Source organism: Thunnus maccoyii, chromosome 4 (assembly GCF_910596095.1).
Source record: "Thunnus maccoyii chromosome 4, fThuMac1.1, whole genome shotgun sequence".
NCBI lineage: Eukaryota > Metazoa > Chordata > Actinopteri > Scombriformes > Scombridae > Thunnus > Thunnus maccoyii.
This window is the reverse complement of record NC_056536.1, coordinates 12,689,128-12,714,322: the sequence shown is the minus strand read 5'-3', so window position 1 is coordinate 12,714,322 and position 25,195 is coordinate 12,689,128. Positions and strand designations below refer to the sequence as shown.

The following is a 25,195-nucleotide window of genomic DNA, read 5'->3' as shown; positions in this document are numbered from 1 at the left end:
CACAACACAAAGGATGACATTTTAGACAATGTTGAAAGGTGTTTTGTGCTGACAGCAGCAGTGTATAACTAAGTGATCACCTGTGCTACAGTGGCTGGTTGTTTGCTAAAGGTTCAATTCACCTTAAAACACTGTTAAAAATAGACAGATATTTGATGTACTTTGTATTCCAATATATGGTATCCAATATTTGGTGTTTCATCCTTGCTATTTGCTGATTTCCGTAGTCTAGATTTGTTTCTCCGATAACACACAGTATCTCATAATGCAACGCAGTAGATGTAGCACAATAAGCCAGTGGTGGATTGTTCAAATGAGTCTCAGCTTTTAGCTGCAAATACCAGGCAACAATCAGGTAACTATGACCAAAATAAAACAAGACATTCTTTGAGCTAAATTATGGTGCTGTAAAATCCCATTCAACAATGTACACAGCATGTATACTTGTCTGCTGAGAGACTTTTAAAAAAAAAAAAAAAAGACTTTTAAACTTCAAGTCAGAAATGATTTTCAGTAAGATTTCCAATTACAAATAATATTGAAGTACTCATACTTGTATAGAAATCTTACAAGTTAGCATCAATCTCTTAATGTTCCGCTAAGTCGACTTTTATTTAATTAATTAGTCCTTACAGATTCATGTCTCTCTGTGTCTCTGTGTCGTGCCTTGGATTGCCACAGAGTCAGGAATATCTTCAACACTGGCACGAGTGTACCCGTTAACCCGTTGCTGATTGTCTTGAATGGGAGGCATCTAAAAATAAAAGTGCATTCATGTGGACTACAGGAGGTTGCCATGACAACCAGGCTTGTTTTCGTGTCAAGGGAGGCCAGCTGAGTCTCTGCCAGCAAGAAAGCAGGGAGGAGGGCAGGGAGAAGAGATGGAGGAGAAGGAAGGAGGGAGAGATGAAGAACAGTGGGGGAAATGATGGATGGACGGACAGGGAGAGAAGGGAGGGTGGAATAGAAGGCGAGGGGGTAGTAAGGATGAATTAGGCAGGGGGGAGATGAAGGCAAAGAAAAAGGCAGGGAGAAGAGATATGATGAAATAAAGAACAAGAGGGGAGAGGAATAAAGAGAAAGCTAGATATATGGTATGTATGATGTAAACTCACTTATTTTTAACATTTACTGGTCTGCAGAGGGACTGCTGAACATGCCGACAGTTTTGAGCAATGACCAGCTTTTCATTAATGGTGCTAAACACATGCACATTTGAGCCCTGGCCAATGTAACCACAGCACAACCACATCCATCCACTGCCAGCTGGTACTCAGTGTGTGCACTGACCACTGCTGAAGATTCAAAGTGCTGACCTTCTAGTAATAAGCACACTTTTCTAACCTTGAGGCAACTGCTATCCCATTAAAATACATCTGAAACACAACAAAGATATACATTGGGCAAAGGTGCTTCCAGGCATTTTCAGTTTTTTCTATGACGGCCCCCGCGTGTACATATATTATTTCAGTACTTTTCAAGGGTACTGCTGCAGAGAGGCAAGGTATTCCCCTGTTATCCTCTTCTCTCCTCATGCTGTCCTCTTTCCCCACTTCAGCATTATCCACAGTGCACTAACATTAGTGACAGCCCATTACAGCCCCCCCACATGCACACACATACACACACAGTCCCAAACCCCCTGCTGAGCTAAAACGGGAAAATCTATAAATAGTAAACGCAATGGGCTCACTCAAGAGAAAGCAAAGATGAGAGAATAGAGGGTGGGGGGGGAGCACCTGCAGTCAAAAATAGCAGAAGATGTCCTTTCAATCAGGCTATTTATAGAACAACTGCAGCCAAATCCACCACAATGCCATGAAAATTTCATTGGTGAAGGTTTGATATTTGGTTTTTATCCTTGGGGTGTTTTTCTAAGTTTAAATTGGGCAGTTTTATTGAAAGAAAGATCATTGAAAGATAATGATCTTTTCAAAACATCTTGTTAGACTGTGCTGCCCAGATAAAGATAAAAAATGAATGAATAAAGGTTTCAGCTCTGGTTTTAGCTTTGTGATTCATACAAGCTTCATGAGAGGGATCCAGAATGAGGCTTGAGACAATGAGTTTGAGCTTCTAGCAAGCTGGTGAAGGTGGAGAGCGCTTTGGTAGAGGTGGCTGTGTAGGAGTGGAGTTGGGTGTCACTGATATAAATTTTAGCCATTTACAGTAGTAGATTCTGTCGTGCAAAGTGTATTGAGTTCATTTGCAACACAACATATGATCGATATTAAAGATTCAAAGTGCACTGAGATACACACTGAAAACCCTCCTCACTACAGTCATGCCTGGACAAAGAATAAGCACCTGGAAGAAACAGTAGAAACATTTGGAAATGTTTGTTTGTTTTTCATGAGACATAAGGATTTTCAGGACCAGCAGATGAAGATGGTTTGAGGGAGAGGGATAAGTCTGCACCATCTTTAAAAAGATAAAGCAATGTTTTAAAACTAAGCATCAAAAGCAGTAACACACTGTCTGGTTAGCTAAACGTAGTTCTGATTGCACATTACAGGAAAGAAAATCAACTTTCCTCTCATACAATGATACACTAGACCTAAAACAATTAGTTGATTAATCCATTAGTTGATCGACAGAAAATCAACAATTATGATACTTTATTAATGCTTCAGATCATTTATGACGCAAAGCAGTTTAATATTTTGTGTTGGTTCTGGATTTTCCTTCTTTTTATTACATATATTTGTTTTCTGCTTTTCTCAGTTTTATATTATTGTAAATTGAATATCTTTGGACAAAACATCTGAAGGTATCGCCTTGGGCTCTGAAAACTTTTCTGGTCATTTTCGCTATTTTGTAGACTAAGAGATTAATTGCTTAATAAAAAAAACAATCCACACATGAATCCATAATGAAAATAATAATTAGTTGCAGCAACAAGAAAGTTGGTGCATTCCCTGGAATAAAAAATTAAAGGCTGTTTGAGAGGCAAACATCTTGTTTCACTTAACCCCTCATTTCCAGCTATGCAAGCCAGACAAGCTTATAAATTAACTTCCATGTGAGAAACATTTTGTGTAGCCAGCCATGTTGTCATGTTAGCACAGAGGAAGAATGTTTTTTGTTCTTTGTTTCTCTGGAGGTTGATCTTTGGAGGTACTTTTTATTGTCGCCAAAACAGTAAAGAACAGTATTTATTGTACTTGTAGGGAAGCAAAATGACAGAGCTGATCATATTTACATAGATGGAAAATATCTGTATTGCTTTTGTGGTCACTTAATTACAATTAATTCAGTTAATTTCACTTTTTCATTTTGGAATAAAAATACTTAATCACAACAAGCCCGCCATAAATGCTATTTAATAGGACTGTTAAGAATAATAGATGGTGGTAGCGACCGCAGGTAAAAATTAAAAGTGAAAAGACGATGAGGCCAAACGTTTGTCGTGCTGTGCTCTACTCACTATCATCTGGCTTATGAGGCTAATGAATGTCATTGTTGTATTTCCATCACAGTCCCATCGCCACACTCCACCATCAATAAAGTCCCGTTTTTAAGCCCTCAGTAAATAGTTAAAGCCATAAATAGCCCCGATTGAGCCTCGTCCTCCTTCTCTTGCTCATACGTATAAATAAACACACACGCATTTGTGCCCAGTGATGTGTTCAAGCACGTGCACATCTACACGCAAAGCCCACTCTCACACACACAGGAGCTCTAATTATCCTTTTTTCTTACAAACAAACATACAGAGTCTGTCTATGCTGTATTTCTGTCCAATACTTTCTCTCTAACACACACACACACACACACACACACGGAGACACACAAATTTCTCTTTTCTTGTCCTTGTTTATCTGACATGCTACATCAGAGCCCTGGCAGCCCAGGCTCCATTTAGATTTCCATTTATAGTGTTGAGGATGAATTATTAAAATCACCAGGAGATTTTTTTAGCCTCTCATAAAATCGAGGTGAACAGAGAAATTACAATGACTCTAATCATCGCTGCAATTCCCTGCCATTAAAACAAAAGCTATGAGAAGCTCTTGTGAGATGGAAAACCAGGTAATGAATGCATGGAGGGAGGCAGACAATGGGCGAACCAAACACCGTTTTTTTGTGAAGTGGAAATGGGGAGACTGACAGGCGCTTTTGAAAATGCCGACCGGCTGAGATGCACATTTGATTCACTTTCTCTCTGGCGGGAGCAGAAGCAAAGAAGTCTGTTTCCAAACAGACGTGTCATTGTGGTAAAGGCTGATGCTGCACTTTTAAGTGTGTGTAAATGTTTATGGTAAGAAGGGTCCCTGCTGCTCTTGGAGACATGACAACACTTGTAACAACTCTTTTCCACGCTTCATTCTCATCCGCACAGCCAAGCTTTGCTTTGTCCTGCAAATTTCTTATTACACGCACAGCAAGACATGATGTTATGCACCACTATTCTTTTAAGATGTTAAGGTGAGTTAGACTTCTACTATACAAACTGTATAATTTTTTGCAAGAGGAAAGAAAACAGCTTTGTCTTTGGCTTATGTTACATAAAATATTGCTGCTTGGCCTTTACTTTTGATGCAGTTCCCTGGCTTACTCTGTACTCTACACATAGTTAAAGTTTAATGATTAGCCCAGGTGCAAACTCTGTGAATTTTGTACAAGAGTGCACTTGAGAGAATAACGACCTGATGTTGGTCTGTCCAATTTCACTGAAGCAGCCCACTCAGCCCATGCAATTGCTGTGGACTTTGCTGAACTAAAAAGCAAACTTAATGCTATCATTACTGAATTTATCAAGAATGTCATGTTTGATCATGTTTCAAACATCCATTTAACCAAACAAAAAATGTCCAGACATCAAACTGAGTATGAATTTTGAGTCACAAAATATGGCACAATAATTATTATCATAGAAATTGAATAATTGCTAACTTGTGTTCGCATTTATTCGAAAAATGTTAATTTCAATCTACTAAATCCTTTAATTAGTGCTTGGAATGTGATTTTAATGGCTCCTCTCTTGTCTAAATCCCACTAAGCTGATTTCATTTCACATAAAAGTTGGAACGAGTTTTAAAAGGATCATCACAGAGACTATCAGGGTGCATGAATGGCGCCAAACAGATGGTCTGTGCATACAGTGTTTGCATATAAACAGACTGTGGATCATCGTGTACCACAGAGCCAGATCAAACAGCAGGTGCCTCTTTCCTGTCAGCAGGTAAACATGGACACTTTATATCGTGACAATAGGTGCTGAGTCAGGCAGACATCGACATCCAGGAATGTTGTAGGGATATCAGCAGTCAGCCCTCAGTTCTTAAAGATAATATGCAGACCCAGCAAAGTAAAACGACTAAAAAAGCTAAAAAGACTCTGTCATACAAAATTGCCAAATCAAGGACAGTGTCTCTCACGCTGTGGGCTTTCAAAAGGCACACGTATCATTGAGCGAAGGAATGTTACTATCAGGGAAAAAGAAAGAGAAACACAAGATCAAATTTATTGACTGACAAGTGAAGAGAAAACAGAGTCTGTGGACATTAAATTGAGATGTGATATAGAATCTAGCATTTGTCATTACAATACCAGTCTTTATATAACTCAACAGCCACTTTTTAGATTGCACAGGTAAACCTGTGCAATCTAATGCAATTCAGTACAACAGCTCTGCCATAAATTATACTTTTACGAAGCTTATACATTTTCAGTTTTTGTTGACATTGTTAGAAAGACGATAATTCTACTTAATGTTTATCATTTAGGTCGTAGTAGCTGGTGATGATGGTATCAGTGAGACACGTAAAAACAACAGTCAAAGAACTTGTGTTATCTGGCAAAATGGAGATATACTGTTGTGTATCATCTGCATAATAGTGATATTTGACATTAAGCTGACTAATAATGTTGCATGTATAAAGAAAAAAGAAAACGGCCCAAAATACTCTCTTGAGGAACACAAGTGTTCAAATGTCTGTGACACAAAATCACCAAAACTAACAAAATACTTTCTTCCTAACAAGTATGAGTGAAACGTATTAATCTATTGATTAATACGTTTAATACAGCATGATCAATATGAGACACATTGTTGGAATTGATTGAAATTATCAGGTCATTAGGTTAGCAGCAGCAGGATTTTTTTCTAATATATTGTTAGTATTCAGATTATCATGTAGTTGGTCTAAAATAATATTCCAAGTTTACCAAGAAAATCAAGATTTCAGATTGGCCTGTGATTGCCAACGTCACCTATGTACAAATCTGACTTCTGATTATTTTTGTTGTTTCCTGGGTAAGGCACTTGATTCCACCGTCTGTTATCGTACTAAAAGTTATCATGATAAGTGTTGCTGCATCTGTATTTATAATACTGTAAAAAAAAATGGTGTTACTTCTTGACATCTAAAAAGTGAAGCTGGATTTTTTAAACTACAAGCAGGAGATGGATTCAGAGGAGATGTGAAGAAGAGGACCTTGAGGTTATGTTTATCAGAAATGGTCTTTGAGACGTGGGCTGGACTTTCTTTTCTAACAGCAATATGGTGAATTCTTATCTGTTCCTTTAAAATGTCAAGATCGACATTTAGTTTACTTTTCCTCCACTGTCTCTCACCATGGTTTTTGTTCAATAGGTTCCCTAAGGACAAGTTTCTGATTCAATCTTTATCAGCACCCATCCTAAATAAACATGAAAAGGGTGTAAAATCATTAAAGGCAATGCTGAAAGGCATGATGGAAATCTATGGCCTGATTTGTCCACCATACAAGATGTTTTAAATAAACTTGTGTGCAAGTTAAGGTACTCTGTATTTGGTGAACACATCAAACAATCCATGTTTGACTCTCAATCTGGGTAAGACCTGTGTAAATGTATGCTGTCTGCATGGAGTGCAATGTGGATATAAAATGACCAAATTAATTCTATGTTCAGGTTTAATAAAAGAAAACAGAGCCTGGATGGTACCAACCTTAAGAGGAGGGACAGCCAGAGGCTTATTTTCCTTGTCCAGGGAGATGAAGGTGAAGAAGGCAGAGACAGCACGATATTTCCCTTTATCTTCCTCCACCAGTGAGGTGGCATCTACCACCACTTCAATCTCCATAGACTTGTTACTGACGAAAGTGAGCCGCCCTGTCACTGTCACCACACAGCCTTGGAGAGGAAAAAGAAAAGGAAAATATGTTTGATGTTAATGCAGTGTACTGGTTTTCAGTGCTTTTAAACACCTGTAAATATGCTGCCATAGAGGAAAAGAAGAATTTGAATTTCTTTCATCATGATGTCATAACATTTCCCAAAAGTGCTTCGACTTTTTAAAATCTCTATGTTTGATTCAAGCAACTCTATCCTTCTGCCAGCCATAGAAAATTAATTTTGCATTATCTAAAGGTTTACCTGGGTAAAGAAAAAAGTGAGAAGTTGCTTGAGGATTACCAGGTTTGAAAGACTGCATTGACAAAAGTTCTTAATCACCTGGAAACTTTGAGCAGACACAACAATCCTCACATTAAATGATGTAAGTAAAAATCCAACTGATGCCCTTTATGTATACCTGAACATGAACTGAGCATGAAATAAGCTGGAATATTGATATAGCCAACCAAGAAACATTTAGGATCTGCTCTTACAATTTACTTCACATTGTTGCATCACAAACTGTTCCACTGAGAGACTCTGCAGGGTGATGCAGGCAGATGATCTCTGGCTGGAAGAATTTAACAACTACAGCCAATCCAAGATTTTCCTGTGGCAAGGTTTTGAGATTAAGAAAAAGTAGGACATTTAAAAACTATAGCTTGTTATTTGTGATTGAATTAAGACAGACAAGTAAGAAAATAAGTAAAAATAAAGTTTCATTTCAGTTCAAATCCTTTGAAAGATGTTAATGTTGATTGCTGTATATTCAGAGGACACATCATTTAAATTGCGGCTGAGCATTTGCTCCCCTTGCTTTTGATTTCAACCTGAGATCCATATAATCCACCTAATGTGTTTGACTCATCAAAACTCACTGCTCTTCTGCTTTTGTCACTGCGGCGAGGTGGGAAAAAACTGTCAGCTAACAGTATTGGGGATTGTTGATGTGTTTCTTTATTCTCTTTGATGTGCCTGTACTGTGTTATTACTGCTGGTTGCCATAGAGACAAGGAGAGAAGGTGTTATCCCTGCAGTCTGAGGGAGACATCGGCTGTGTCTGAAATTCCATACTAACATGCTATTTAGTACGCTAAAACAGTATGTGAGATGTTTTAGTATGTCCGAAACCTTAGCATGAAACCAATAGTGTGTGAATTTCATACTATTTACGAGGAAATATTACAGTATGCAAGCACTGGACACTATGCTGGCATAAATATCCCACAGTGCAATGCAGTAGTGACGACAACAACAACATAACAGACGATGGCGGACATCGACCAAGGCAGCTCTGATGTAATGTCAATAACGCCTCAATTTAAGTGTAAGTATAAGGTTTCACTTTGTTAGATATATTGTATTTTTTAAATTACTTCAGACTTTATGGTTGGCACAGGCTACCATGGTTACGTGTCTCCAACTGGAGAGGAGGCTCTCAGGAAGTGATGTGACAATTACGGCTCAGTGTGTCTGAAAAGATAAATACTACTGTTTATTCACACAAAAGTATGTTGACGATAGTACACATTTTGGGTATGTAGTGCATAGTATGCATAGTATTGGACGCAGCGCATTTGACTGAGATCTTATAAAACAGTCAAAGTCTTAAACGATAAAAGATGTACATGGAAACTGAAAAAAGGCTTTTATCAAAGTCTGTGCTGAAATCTACTCTGTTGTTATGCAAATGAGTTTCTACGAGAACTAGACTTTTCAGTGTTGTTAAGTGATGGAGCTCTTGTACTCCAACTCTACAAACTTCTTATGACAAACTTGTTTTTGTGATTAAATTAAGACAGAAAAGTAGGAAAATAAGTAAGTAAAAATAAAGTTTCATTTCATTTCAGTGTTGTTTAGTGATGGAGCTCTTGTACTCTAACTCTTCAAACTTCTTACAACACTGTGAGTTTGGAGACATCTGAAAAACAACAGCATTGGTCGTTTGTTCAAATGACTGAAAGAACTTATGTTTACATTTTTCTGACCAGCAACCTCATGTGGTTGTGCATATAAGGGCTGTTTCCCATTAACAGCAAACTCAGACCAACAGACACAAAAGGGAGGAAGATGAGGTTGATAGGTGCACAAATGTGTGATTTTGACATTGGAGACCACGGTTCCTGGTTTTTTTTTTAACCATGACAGAAAAAAATGTCCATACTCCAAAAAAAACATGATCCTTTTCTAATTAGGTTTAATTCCCTAACTAAATTAAACCTGTAAATGCCTCAGATCATAAAATTCTCATGAGTTGATTTTGTAATTGTCTGTTTTTTTTACTCTCTATCATAATAACCCACTTCTTGAACAAAACACACAAACCTGGCCGAGATCTCACTTTTAACATTACACAGAGTTAAAATGCCAAGATCGTTTGAAATTGGTAAAACTATTGGTGGGGACAATTCAATATGTCCATACCGTCCATACCCAAATCTACGCCCATGCAATTCATACTACAGTTGTCTAGATATGAACTTAATGGTGGAGCGGAAGAGTCAGGGGATGATGGTAACACATATTAAAACCATAACATAATGTATGTACAGTTTAGCAACATAACGTTACTCACATTACTGTCTGACCCCCAGCTAATGATTCTATCTATCTATCTATCTATCTATCTATCTATCTATCTATCTATCTATCTAAGTTTTAAGATTGACGTTCAGTCAGTTTTCTGTGAAAAAGGTGATTACTAAGCTCATCTTCACCCCTCCATCAGATATGTGTTATGAAATGACATCACCATTATCAGAGATCTTACACACCAAGGGATTTCAGAAATGACATCAAGGTGATAATGAAACTCCCACTGAGTGAAGAACTGAGGAGAGGTGATTTAATGCAATGACTGCATAAGAATTCAGGATGATCCATTTCCATGCAGCTTGTTGACACAGAGTTCATACACTCAAAGTATTAATTCTCTCCTTTGCTCTATTTCATTGTTGTCTGGCCCACTGAGTGTTTTTACATATTACCACCGGGAGCGATTCCAGTCTCATTCAGGTACACTATCTCTGGCACAGATATATTAGGCTCAGCTCAATGAAATTACACAAAAAATGAGCCTTGATGAGACTGGGTGATATTTTTTTAAAAGACCTTCATGATTAATAATTGATTAATGCAGAAAGAAGATCTTGGCCTCGTGCAGCAGTGAAGGTCAGCTACCGTGAAAAACTGGCAGCAAGTCTAAGTCCCACCTCTGAGGAGCTGTTTGATACAGCTAATCTGCAGGGAGGAGAGTCCATGCCAGGGCGTCATGTTGTATGCACTAAGCTGGGATTGTAATACCTCTGAGCCATAGATTTGCTGTTTTAGCTACAGCCTGCATGAGTAGAGTTTGGGTTTGTCTATTACTCTTCTGCCTGTGGACAAAGGGGAAACTATTTCTCAGTTGTGAAAACAAGACCAAGAAGTCTACTCAAAAAGATGTTGTTATATATTTTCTTATATTCACAGAGCTTCCTGTAAATTGTCTTTCTGTATTAGCAAGGGACCAGATAAGACTACAAAAAAGGGAACAAGGCATTACACAGGTGAAATAAAAGCATTCACTTGTGACAACTTCTCCAGAAACACATTAGACATGCAAAATTATTTCTTTTATTGCTGGGAATGAAAGAAAGTGTGTCATATTCAGACACATGCCTTTACTCCCCCAAGGACCTATTTGATTTCTTCATAACTGAGGAATTATTATGATCCTGATTCAGTACAGACTCCACTGTGAGGTCCAGATGTGTCTTCGAATACAAATAAATGCAATATTTGCCTCCAAGGCTAAAATGGCATATGTAATACTGTCTATTCCAAGCATAGTTACCACAAATGTACCTAATTCATTTTTTATGAAACGTTTTAAACCATCCACACAGGTCAAAACCTGGCTGCAATTCAAGGATTTAAGATAATTATTACTTCCTCTTGTGTATACAGTACAGTAAAAGTAAATTTGAAGGGCCTTTCCATGTAAACAGTAACAGCTTTTAGGTTGGAGTTATTCTAATCCCAGACTACAATAATACCAGTCAGTCATGACATCCATTTGTCCACCAGTCGTGCATCATTCCTTCTATCTGCCGCCTTTACTCATTTGAGCCAACAATACATACAGGTTAGTCCAAGGATCAATAAAATGACATTTAAAATGAGTGAACAAGAACATCATTGTGAGTATTCATTATGCAACACTGTTCTCTTCACTTCTTTCTCTCACATTTTCTCTCTCACCTTTAGCACTCCCTTCTCTCTCCCTCTTTTCATCCACCATTCACCTTTTGAAGTTGTATGCCTTTCTTCTCATTCTTTGTACCTCTGGGCATTTTTGCTGTAATGGATAATAGAGAGGAGTACTGACTGAACACTCCTGTGGGACATCAATGCCCAGCATCTTACTGACTTATATTCCCAGTGCCAGAAAATACACATAATTGTTTTGTACGACACTGCAGCTACTTTACTTTTGGTAGTCTGTGGTTAAAGGTGTTGGCGAAGAACGAGAAAAGACACTAATGAACCAAGTGATTCCAAAGCTATGACATGTGCAGCCGTTTTCTAATGTTTAAGACTTGAACCCACTCAGGCTGTAGTGTAACACCAAGGTTAAATATTCATGCCTCTTTGCAAAGGAAAATCAATCCACTCAACATAGATGTCATTTCAGTGTGACATTGATACTTTAGCTCTCACATAGCGTGGGATCTTCTGGCTATGTATAGTCAAATTTGACCTCATTATACAATTTGAGAACATTTCTTACATATTATAGAGTATCTAAACAATCTATCTATCTCAGTCTATCTCAAAACATGCTAAAGAAATGTCCGAGATAATCAGATACTGCAAACACAAGAGACACAATCTAGTAAAACCCATGTCTTCAACAGCAAATGAAAACTGTTTTTTTGCACATTGGACCACATCAAATTATTTACATAAAACATTGTCTGATTGTTTTTTTCTCAAAAAGAGGAATAACAGATCTCTTGACAGCTTCATAAACAGTCAATTAGGCGATAAATGAGGTGTGAGATGGAATATGACAGGAAGGCATTAGTAAACGGAAAAACAAAAAGTAAAATTACAACACATTAATTTACTCATAATTGATCAATATAAATATGATTGTATTATTTTTTAATAATAGTTTTTTAATAGCTTAAATTAAATGCAGTATTCCTAATGGCACATAGTCCAGTGGTTTGTTCTGCTCTTGTGTTGATAATGCATAAAACTAAACCAAATGGTTTTTTACACGACACTGTATCTTCTAAATCTTGTCTCTGCAGTTCACTGTATCAAGTTTATAAGAATTTATATATTATTATTATAGTCAAAAAGTTTCAGCTTTGTGACGCAGCACCACAGATAAAGTGTGTTGTGGTGGCAAGTTAATATATGGTGTTTGTCGATCGCCCTGCTCTGCAGTGATTTTTCTACTGCTGAACTTGTGACCGAAAATCTGTGCAATTAGTAAAGTGGACAGTTCAAGCTAAACACAGCAGGACCTCCAACAACTCATAAACAAATCATTGGATCATCCTCCACATGAGCATGTGCAGACACAGACGTCGGCCTGCTTTTAACTTGCCATCTCACTGTATTTAATGTTCATTGTGTCTGCTGGTGTGTGTGGTCCTCTAGCTTCACACAGGTTTGCATTGCATTTGTGTTAATTGCATGGTCTTGTACTCCTCCCTGTTTATTTTAAAGTATTGATGGGCAAATTCCACTTTTTGATATTTTTTCCACTGTCAGCTATCAGCAGTTTATCATTTCTAGGAGTTATTTTACTATAAAAAGCTGAAAATTACTTACTGTATCTGTCTATGAATCTACCTCATCTACATTTCTATTATTCTGCAATAAAAATAAATATCTGAATGGTAGACGCTATGGCAACAGTACCCTCCCTGTTTAGGACAAAAATTCTGTCTATTTAAGATTATATTGTATTCTGGCCGATTGAAACTGTTGTTTTTTAATTAATTTATTGAGAAAATCGGTTTTTTTCTGCTAAAACACAACAAAACCTCAAATTTACCACAGATAGTTTGGATCCTTTAAATGTTTGACTTCAACTTCTACAGTAGCTGTACTGGAAATATTGAAAATGATGTTATATTATGTACATTTGTCAGGCTAGAGAAAGTAACGTTAAGAAATTCACACCATAAAACGACAACATACTTCCAGAGGTGCCAGTAGCTGTTTTAAGGCAAATTTTTGTCTTGATCCTTGACCATTATTTTCCTAAGCACACCTCTTGAGTTTTTTTGTCTGAAGTCCTTAAGCAAAATGGGAAATCTACTGGTGACATAACACCTAAGTCTCTGTGGAAGCCAGGGGAAATCATGTCACCACCACCTAAACTCAGAGGACAGACAGAAGCAGTAACTGGAGCGACTAGCAGCAGCTGGAAGCTGTAGACATGAATCTCAACCAATCTGTACTGTTCAGTTTTCTGGTCCTGAAACTCCCAGACAGGTGTGTTTTAAATGTTTTAAATGTTGCCTCCTTCACATCTCCTCACTCCCTCTTACTCAGGCCTCCTAGAAAACATGCCTTTGGATTGACTGAATTATCCTGCTTGAATAAAGTCACCTGTTTTTGCAAATGCACGTACTGTAAACGCAGCACAGCAGTTACAGCTGGCACAGCGAGCACAGTTTTGCTGAGCTGAGTATAAAAATGTTCCTACCACTTCATAACAATAGTGAGATGTAGCTGCACAGCATATCCTGTGCTAATCATAACATCTGACTGTTAGCACTGGATGTCTGGATCACATCATGTTCAGCACATGAACAGATAATAATAACCCATGAGTATAATCCATGTTCGACACCACTTTGAAGTCTCAGTCACTTATGAAATATTTAGATTCCATAAAAAGATGAATGACAAAACTATAGCAACATTTTATCCACAATCTCACTTTCCAAATGCTGTCTGTACTCTGACATTTTCTCTGAATAACAGTCTTCAAATATATCTTTTAAGGCATTTACAGTTTGTGTCATTACAGTTTTTACTTTTTCTATTGTGTGAAAACTGTCTTATAAAAATCAACATCAGTATGTCTAACCATGCTCCTGACCTCTTGTTTTGATTCGGTTTATGTCTGTGGGTGTGTATCTGTAGAAGAATATGTTTGTGCCCTCTTGGCTTTATATGCTTTATCATTTCCCCTAACTGTCCTTATCAACTGTGCTCAAACCTTTGACCCAGCGCTCAACTTTCAGAATGAAAAAGCAGTATAAATGGTATCACCATCATCACTCAACCTTTTTTTTCCCTCCATGATGTCATAGGCTAAGTGGATTGTAGCAAATTGTCGCATTAACTTTAAATAAGAGGCTTAGAGTTTGTCCATATGGTAATCTCGACCTCACAGATTGAGAAGAGTTGTGACAAACACAGTATAAATGATTTCTCACTTTAAGAGTGAGGAAACAATAAGCTCAGAGACAAAGCTTGGTAATGGAAAATAGTTAAATCATAACAACAATGTGTTTTTCCAGATGTATTGGCAGTGCTACAAAACACAACTGGTCTTGATTAGCAGCAGTGTGGAGGCTGTTAACATTGGCCAGTCCAATTTAAAACAGCATGTCTGAGGTTGAATTTATAGACTGCCGGGTTTTTCCACATTATCCTGTAATTAGGTGTTTAGAGAGTGCCATTCATTCTTCTGCCAAGTGGCAAAAGTAAAAGAAAAGCAGCGTCACGGAAGGTTAGAGAGACAGCTTCCTGTACGTCCTTCAAACCTGTGGATATTTTTAAGTATCAGTGACTTAAAACTTCACTGTGTCTTCTCAGTGTCGCCCTCACCTTTCTTGATCTTGCGATGGAAGTTGATGGCATCCACAGAGGCAGTGACAATGTTGGTGTTGCAGTGCCGAGCTGCCACAATGCCGGCGACCTCATCCATCAGCTTCATGGTCACACCTGTTCCAGACACACACACACAGTTTGACTTTAGTTGGATACAGTACAGTGTATCCATACAGGAAGACTACTACTATGCGTTGTTCTGAATATATTTCAGTTTTAGGTAATATGGCTGTGACTAGTTATTGTTTAACACAAAATCTATCCTGAACATCAACAACATAAGGTCACAAAATCCCCTCCAGTATTGTTTGTGATTTGTGTGTTTCACTGATAACTGCGACAGTCATTTCTCCCCTGATATAATGTTCTCTTATCAACACAACATCATTATGTCCTGCAGACATCATTAGTAGTGAAATGATTATTGGAACATGTGCAGTTGCGTGAAAACTAAATAAACTCATCCGCTTATGAAGACCATGTAACTCAATCGAAAGTAAGCAAGTGTTCCTTTATAGTTGAGATTATTTTGTCAACAGCTGTTTCCAAGGTCAAGACTGAATTTACACCGACCTTAAGCTATGACTGTGCACTTGTACAGCTACAACTTCTGATATTCATAGAGCAACTTGTGGCATTGTGCTCTCCTGTCATCACCAGCGAAATGTCACATTCATTTTCTCTGCAAATCAAAACTAGTCTTTCAGGGTAAATGAAGTCATTAAGCTGGAGGGATTCTCAGTCGTGTTTGAGGAACTATTTCACTGAGATAAATTTGTTTGAAGTAAAAGCTAATGGGTTTCCTGATGCAATTAAAAAACTATCCACCTATGGCTGAATTATGAATGAGTCTCCTCGCCATTTCCTCAGTTTTAGCTGCTCATTGAGACTCATTAGTCCACTTTTGACGTTGTGCATCAGCAGACTGCCAAAAAGAGTTTCTCTAGACTTTAAGCTAGCTGACTTTAAACTAATGAAAGTTCAATAAACTATTGATAACTTGTGCTCCATTTATATTCATGTTTATGTCTATAATTTAAGTGAAGTTCACCCCTTAAAATGACTAAAAACTGCCTGTTGATACACTGTAAACAACATGGAGTAAACACAGAATGGTCCACATCAGTGAATTTTTTGAAATGTTAAAATTTACTTCTGCTTACATTTTCCTGACAAGTGACCTCTTGCAGATGGTGATGCATACAAAGTATGTGACTTTAAAACAAGTCGTGAGGTTTTTTTTTAACCATGAAGTCTTTGGGTTGTGATAATTTAACTATTTTGTCACTTACAGTATGCTGAAAACACTTACAGTTATCTCATAGAGTTAAATGCTTATGTATGCTGCTCGTGACCAAAACGTGTCACCTGATTTTAATGAAAATAGTGTGTTTGGAATGAGCAGCATATGCCAAACTACTAAACTACTAGTACTAATGTACCATGTGTTCTACATCTAAATGGACGTTTGATCATTTACACTCTGCCATGAGAACTTACCAGAATGGGAAGACATTATGAGTGAAATGAAATCAAGCCGTTCTCTGTGAAAGAAGAAACTACAAACAGGAAGAGAGTATTGATCCTAAAAAGACTTCTTTGGGCGCTTTATCACTTTTAAGATGTTAGAGCACATCAAATAATTTACACAGCACTTTGCCAATTTCCGCACCACAAGTTTAGAAATGATTTGAAGAGCGAGGAAACACTTTGAGCAGGAAATCAAAGTTGCAGATTAGAGTAAGACTTGAAACCCATTAGCTCCCTAATGGAGCAGAGCTCACAAAGTGGACACAGAGGAATCAACAGATCCATACCTGCATTTGCCAAACTGCAGCAGTGTGTAATGGGTTAAGGAAACAGTCGTTTTTGGGTTTTCTCACAGAAAGTGGGACATCTTGTCTGGAGTGGGTGGGTTGAAGATGAGACAAGTGAGGAAAACGGTGGTATCTGTTTCTCATCTTGGCGAGAGTGTGCGCATGTGTGTGTGTGTATGTGTGATATGTGTGTGTGTGTGTGTGTGTATGTGTAGTATGTGTGTGTGTGTCAAAATATAATTTAAAAATATTCAGATCCTTCATTAAACACTCATGTTGCCCCAATCGTTCCCTAGTTGATTTTTGTCTCTCTCCTGCTACAGAAAATCAATAAGTCTGCTTGGTGATGGTTGCTTTGGCTCCTTCCACCTGCACTGTGTGGCTCTATTTATGACAGCCAAATGTGTGGGAGTACAAACAGAATGTGCTGCTCGCTCCAAAAGGCAGCATTCACTGTAAAAGTGGGCCTGCTGAGTTGATTAAGAATTAAACATGCTATTACTCTGACATCCTGTTATCTCAAATGGACGAAGCATCACTTCCATTTTGTTTTGATAATACTGATATTTAAAATAGCTGCTGGGAAGTAAACTTCTTTTTCTGCCAAAGCTGAACCTTTCTCAGAGGTTAAAGAAAATTGTACTTAAATTTCCAACATAAATATATATATATATATATATATATATATATATATATATATATATATATATATATATATATATATATATATATATATATTTCAAAAAAAGAAAATGGCTTAATGCTAGAAAAAAGTGAATCGAGCGCTGACTTTGATGTGTGATTACGTGGTTACACTCAGGCCAGGCAGCATGAATGTGACTGTCAGATCTTTTGCTCCATCACATGAAAGATCATCCATCATCCTTTAAATTGAACCAAAACCCAGTTGATCTGGGAAGTATAACCATTAAAAACACCCTCTTATTGAGGATGATGTAGCAAGAGTTCAGAGAGGTGACAAAAGCATGTCAGGCTTAAAGTGTGTGTGGGCAAGGAAATTTATCACTTCCTTCCTCAGGCCTGTTGCGAAGCCAAAACCCATCTTGTTGTTTTCCCCCCAATCTCCACTATGTTGTGAAAATTGATGGGATCTCACCTAATTGAATTTGTTTTCAGCAGGCTGCTGCTATTCAAAGCCTGGAGTGGTCATGTCTGAGCATGTAACACTTAATGGAGACGGATCATGACCTGAACAAGATGATGAAATTGAACATAGACGCTGCATGACATTAAAGTGAATCTAAAGGTTTTGAATTAAATTTAAGGATTCCCTACCTGAGCTTGGTATAGAGGCCCTTAAATGTCCTCCCAGCTGACTGTTGATTTAAAACTCATCTATGAACTGTGTGAAATCTGGGATGGGAAGTAATGGGTGCTATAACAAATATACACAACAAATATATATCTTCAATAGGTTGAAATCAAAACTTTAATACTAACAATGGATCATATGATTACTTGTATGTTAAAGAGGTCGCTCATAGTGATGGTCTTTTCAGCTCTATGGAGCTATAGCGTATTTCAGCTCATTGATTTGGTTCAACACCTGAAACTTTACTGTTTTGGTTCACTCTCACTACTCTCCCAGCTTCATTACCAGCCACAGCAGGCAGCTGTTTTGAAAAAGCTCTAAAAACCCACTGTACACTATCTGCACAGCACCAAATGGCAGACGGACAAAGTTAGCAACTAATTGATGAAGCATTTAGCAGCTAAAGAGGAAATATACTCACTTACTAGTTGACCCCTTGATACCCCATTTATATGAATTACTAAGTAGTTAGTAAGTAGCTAAGTAGTAGACTAAGCATTAGAAACACCTCTCAGTATAACCCAATTCAGTTCAAAAGCACCACAAACTGCAAAATTACCACAAAATGAATCAACAATTAAATAACTGAACATTTAACTTTCATGAATGTAGGATGTTATATTATACTGCATTAGTTATATCTAGATGTAGGTCTACCTAATAAACTGGCAAGTGAGTATATCTGGCAAAAGAGAGAGCAAAACGAAGCTAAAAGGAGAGGGAATATTGGACTTCACCTGGTGGCCAGAAACATGACTCTGAATGAATGCTGATGTTGCTCCGTAACTGCTGGATGTTTAAACAGCTAACACATTTGACATATCAATGTTGTGTATACAGTTTGTTTCTGCTGCCTCTAGTGGCCAAAAACAGACTGAACATTATTGCAGGTTTAAAAAGAACAAAACTACATTTTAAACCATTAATCTGGGACCAGAATATGAGCACATCCTTCAATATGCTGTAGTTTTATAGGTTATTAATTTCTATGGTTAAATCCAAAAGTACACGGTTACTGCAGCATGAATTCCAACTTACTGCTGAATGATCTTGCACCCTATCATAATTAAGCTTGGTTCCCTATTTCTGTTATTAAACTGCACTGTCTCCCTGTCATGGGCTAACATGGTCCAGTAACTTCCCTCAACTCTGGAACCTGTTCCAGCTTTCTAAGTTTCTTCTGCCTCAAGCTGTGTCCCAGGGAACCAAAGTTACTAAAGCCTCTTTCTCTTAAGTGAGGTCTGATACAATATGCTTTTTATTGTTTAGTATTTTAGAGGAACATCTTTAAAGTAATTTTCCATTAATGAATGCTACATTCAGAGCTCCTTACTTCTAAAAAGACTGTTGGACTGAGTAAGGTCACATTGTTGCATCAGTCACATTAACTGGTAACTATTCAGACATCAGACTCTGTTTCCATTGCTTCCCTAGGGGCAACATTTTAGATACATTTGTTGTATTAAAATTGCTTCATTTTAAAGTAATGTTAAGGTTTTTTATTTCAGTCTACAAAGATACTGATTTTTCTACACCTAAACATTTTAAGCAGTAAAAAGGAATAAAACAGTAACAATTACAACTAAAATCTAGAAGTAACATTCAATAATATGATCTAACTGAGCCAGATAAGCTGCAATAAATAATGTATTACTGTTGCCTTTTCTACAGAAATATCAGTTTTTCTGTAGAAAAGCTGCTGTTCTTCAGCTCTGGTAGCAGCAGTCATGCATCTGCTGATAAGATCTGACGATATTAATCCTTGAAACAAAGTAACCCCACATTTTTGAGATTTCACCTGATTTCATCTTCCATTTGCAAATATTAACGGGTAGAATTATATTTTATTTTATTTTGTTTATCTGTAATTTTATGGAGACTCTTATCAGAATGAAATGATCCTTACAAGGCCATGCAGGGTAAATAAAGCACTCATAAGGGATTGGAGAGAAAGCCCCTCTCAGCATGCTATGGTATGAAGTGAATACTAATATGCTAAATGGCTAGACTGAAACAGTCAAGAATATCACTTTTATGATATGGTGCAAACTCTGTGACTTTGTAAGGAAAGAATAAATAGTACAGACGACTTGGCTTTGTGGTATGGACTGTGAATTTCTGGGATAGGGTTAGAGGAGCAGTGAGAGTGGGCTCCTGTGGTCTTTTTCCCTGACTCCCCAGTGTTAGCAGCTCTCCAGATGCCATGAGAAAACGAGGCTGGTGGGTGCGGGGGGGATGACTACACCAGTTTGCTTGTGTTCTTCACTTTACCACAATCCCTAAGAGACTTCCCACGGCCTAAGAGTCGCTACGAGGAGTTAAAAGTTGTGAGTCTAGATGTTTGAAAATACTGTTGTGTAGTTGGAGAATGAAGTTAGTTGTGATGGCAGAGCTCAGGGGCAGTTATGCACAGTAACTGTCAAAGGTCTTCATTATCTAAATTGTTGCAATTTTAAGTCACTTATTTTTCTTCATTACATGTGTCACATTGTGGGAAAAAAAGCTTCAGCAGTTCCCCAAAATGGTTCATTAGTATTCCTCATTGTCAGCAGCACAGCGACTGTAGATGTAAACGAGGATGTCTCATCACTTCACAGGAATGTTAACAATTAATTTAGCTGCTAAGGGAAAATGAAGGACAAATGTGCCCTGTGGTCTGAATTTTAGATAAGCGTACAGATCTACCTTTAACTCATACCTTGGTTCAAATCCCAGTGTAATGTTCACTTTTTCTAAAACTTTCTGCTCATCTTCACTCAGTTTTACTTTGTGTTTCATTACCTTAGAACTCCACTGATAAATATTCTTTAGATTAACAATGAATCGAATCTAGATCTGGAATCTGGTAATGTGAACGAGGTTACTCACAGTCACAAAACACAGAATTATCTAAACTCTGCAGCTCTGTGAGCTTTTTAGCATCTTTTAGTGCAGTGTTTTGCTGTGTGGTTCGGTTTAATCATCCTCATCGACCTCGTTTCAAGCAGCAGGCCAAGAATACATTAACACAGCTTTAAAGTGTTTATCCTAAAGACTATCCTATCAAAAATGCCATATCTTATAGTTTTTGTTAACTCTATGACATTACATCACATATTTATGACATCACATAAATGAATGTAACTGCAAATAAGCGTCTTTTCAAAACTTTGCCATTTTTGTTGCCATTTGCTCAGAGCAAGCCCCCAGGAATGGTGCTGGGCTGTGAAGCGATTTTGGATTTGCACACAGAGCTTCACAAACCCCTGAAATGAAATGAAATGAAATGAAATGAAATGAAATGAGTATCAGAATTTGATCCATTTGGTCCAAAAGCATTTGGAAAGTCAAGAGGAACCATATGATTTAATTATTTCATCCCTATTCATGTGTGCCGGGAGCCAACAGGAAGTCAGTCATTTTTATGGCTGGAGGCTGGAAGCATGAAGCCACTGAGCAACTTTCATAGGACAAAGGCCTCAGCTCTCCATAATACACATGGTTCAGAGTTTTCTGTTAACATTGCCTTAAATCTTTATACAGGTATACTGCCCCCAACATTCATGTGTTACGGTATTTCATCTTGCAGACACACAGCATTCATTTCTGAGGATGCACTCAACTGTGTTCATCGTAGGAATAATGAGACTGTGTTGGATGTATAATTCATCTAGTGCACTAGAGACCTGTGACTAAAATGTCGAGCCAAATCAAGAGGAGGACTGCGCTGTCCTTGACTACCAAAGATGATTGTCTTTATTAATCACTGCCATCAGTGGAGCTGTTAATGCAACTCCTGCAAAAAACCCCTCTCTATGTACAGTTGATGTAAAAGGTTGAAGTGAGGCTCAATGTGAGACTGCAAATGAGGACAAGCGAGGCCAAGACAGCCCTGGGCCTGGCGTTACACATTCACAGGGTGACATGGCACACTATGACTCTCCCTTTGCCGTAGGGTGGGAACACGAAAGGCAGAGTGGGGTGGTTGGGAGGGTGGGGAGGAATGGAGATGGTGTGTGTGAAGAGGAAAGACAGCTCATTCCAAATGGGGAAAAAAGGGCAATTAGTAACCAAGTCCCTAGTGCAGCCCAGTTTGCCACAGGGCAGAATACCTCTGTGATTAGATTCCTTGTGACGATTTCCCCAAATTTTTGCGCACAATGCTGTCCATCAGCAACAAGCATGAGAACAACGAAAGGAGTCTTCCGGGCAGCTCTCGTCGCCCATCAACTCTGTCCACTAACTTTAAGCTCTTTTAATTAGAACAAGCTTAGACACAGCACACTACACAAGGCACCCACTGATGAAAGGGGGAGAGAAAAAGTGGGACACCAAGAGATATCGACAGCAGAGCATGCGTGACCTCTGCCTCTCTCGCATATTCTCTCATCACTTCCCAAACTTACTCCTTCCACCTCTTCATCTCTTTTTTTTTACCCCTTTTCTTCCCAGTTCTTGCCCTCTGCCTACCTTCATCCACCAAAGACAATTCCCTTTCTATTTCTGTCCCTCTCATCCCCTCCCCAACAAGTGCTTTAATCATGGACAGTATCAAACGGCTCAAACTGCCTCCTAATGAGCTGTTACTATAGAAACAGCTCCTGTTAACATTACTGCCACGCAGCAACCCACCCACATCTTCTCTGAAAGTCCCATAAGCTGCATATTTTTTTGTATATTTTGCCATTCCAGCTGTGGCAAGCTTTATTAAACACAGGGCAGCACCTTAATAAATTTGTGTGCGGCTCCAAGTTCTGCAAATTCCAAGCAAGCGCTGTCATGGTTACCGTTAAACTGTACGCTCCTTGCATAACGCAGACCTGAGAAAATCACTGGGAGACAATTCCTGTAATGGAAATCCTGTCAGATAAAAGGGCTTTCAGATAAAATACACCTCTGGCTGTGATGGTAAAGGTCATCGGCTCCTGCAGATTATTTTTCTAAATGTACAACTTGGCCTTCAGTTTGCAATAAATATGATTCGTTTCTGTTCGGTTTTTGACTGAGTAATGCTCATTTCACAGCTTCTTAGCTAGGTAATACTAGTACTACTGGTGAGGCAGGTCCTAAAATATTAAAATATTATCCAAGAGAAGCTCGGAGTTGATAAAAATATTGTTACATTCATCTGGCTTGGTCAATTATTACTGTTCGCTCATAGCAATGTGCTCTGTGGGCTTTTTTTGCCCTGGACTTCTCACCTCAGGCTACCAAACGCTGTGGTTGGTGGAGGTTTTTGGGGCTGGAAGAGGAAGAGCTGCACTCTTCCTCAGCACTACTCAGAGCTCAGAAAATTACTGCCACCTATTCTGCATGTTTCTCGGGAGAGAAAAAAAAAAAGGTAACTTGACACTAGGCTGAACAGCAGTATTTCACTGCCCTCTCTAGTTGAAAGTTTGTTTCACCTCTGGTTGGGGGTCGTCAGAGGAGTGCTTTTGCACCTGTAACCAACACCCAACAGTGACCATACTGACACAACCTGGAGCACACCTCTACATCACTGCAGCAGCAAGATGAGATGTTAAACCACTGAAAGTCAGCTGTGTGCAGCTCTGTGTACCCTTAATCATTCAGGATCCTGTGTGTCTAACAGGACCCTCCATTATGACATCATGACCAGTTACTGTCCTTGCAAACAAACTAATGGACTGGTTTCTCAATTACCAAAAACAACAGAAAACACACACACACACACACACACACAGTTTGAATCAGTTTGGTGCGGTTAAAGTTGGTGCCTTAAAAGCTCCTGTGGCTCAGTCATACAGTATAACTGTGATTTGCTATACATTATGTTAATGAGTTAGAAGTTTCCGTCTTGATTTCATCTGCATATAATCACAAATCACAAACCTTTATTTGATGGTTTTAGGTAGCTAGATTTTTATGCAAAATTCATGATGCATGTATTTTGCACAGCACATCACATATATACCTATCTATAGTTTAAAGAATTGATTTTAGATCAGGTTTCCTATAGCTTTAATGATTGTGGTGGCAATGTGGTCAATATTTGCTTCCTCAAGCATGCTGACATTAGTGTAACCATCCTCCCAGCGGATGTGAGGAGTTTTCAGAGGCATATTTAGTGGTATGTATTGAGCTTTGAGATCTGCTATTGGTCATCCAGGCCACTAAAAAATACAGCAGGGTAAAATAATCCAGTTCTTCCTTGCATAACGGGGGCCTTGTTTTTACGCAAATGTTCAGACTCTCGAGTTTTGAAAAGGCTCCACCAGTGCATGTGAAAATGGAGTTACACAAATGTGAACTGCTGTTGTACTAAAACAGCAGCTCATTAGGAGGTCAGCTCCTGGATTGCGCCTGGTGCTGCCCTACAGGTGCATTCTGCCAGTGAAGGAGAGCTCATAGACACAGTTCAGCAGCGAGGTTTCTATGAGATCACTCGGCTCAGAAATGAAATGCTAACTTAGTGTTCTTGATTACAAAACATTTACTTTGGCCACGTTCAACAGCACCTGAGAAAAACTATTACTGAAAATATTACTCATGAATTTATGATATAATAATATTTAGCATTTATTATAAATGCATAAGGAGGCAATAAACACGTTCATGGGAAACAAAAAGGAGGTTAAGTGATGTAATAAGACAAATCAAGTTCAAATTCAAGTTTAATGAGCACAAACCAAAACTGCCCATCTACTGTTTGTTTGCTTTACAGTTATCAGATATTAATTGATATATAAAAAACTTTTCAGTTATACACAAGCTTATATTTAATGCACATTTCTTTTCTGAGCCACTTGTAAATCCCATTTGTACTCTGTTTATGCTTGGTCTTCAGAGGCGGAGAATTTTACCTACAAAACTGACGTAATGATGTTGGTGAAGCCAGCAGAATACGTAATCAACCTCTGTAAACAAGTCTCCTCCTATTAGTTGCACAATTCTCCCCTAAATGCCTGTACAATGAGGAGAGAGACTCACCTTGCAAACATTTGCACAAATAAAACTGTGATGTGTCTGTCTGATAAATACAGCATGTGTGTTTGGGGCAGAATGTGCCACATCTGCCTGAAAAACAGGCGCAAAAGCTGCAGTAAATCTGGCCCTCAGTGTATTATTTCTGAATCAGTGTTGGTTTTGGAGAGG

The 25,195-nt window shown here is 38.3% G+C and overlaps 1 protein-coding gene across 8 annotated transcripts in view; it reads right to left on the bottom strand.

Moving 5' to 3' along the window:
• acot7 (acyl-CoA thioesterase 7) overlaps window positions 1-25,195 on the bottom strand; it is a 130,652-nt gene that overhangs the window by 6,140 nt on the left and 99,317 nt on the right. For 7 of the 8 annotated variants that reach the window (XM_042410023.1, XM_042410030.1, XM_042410027.1 and 4 more), the window contains 2 exons: window positions 14,948-15,064; window positions 6,936-7,120 (listed from right to left, as the gene is read on the bottom strand). In XM_042410023.1, coding sequence (XP_042265957.1) covers window positions 6,936-7,120; window positions 14,948-15,064 — 302 coding nt within the window. Of the gene's footprint in view, window positions 1-6,935; window positions 7,121-11,344; window positions 11,442-14,947; window positions 15,065-25,195 lie in introns of those variants that run through there. The other variant, XM_042410031.1, reaches the window with a different exon arrangement.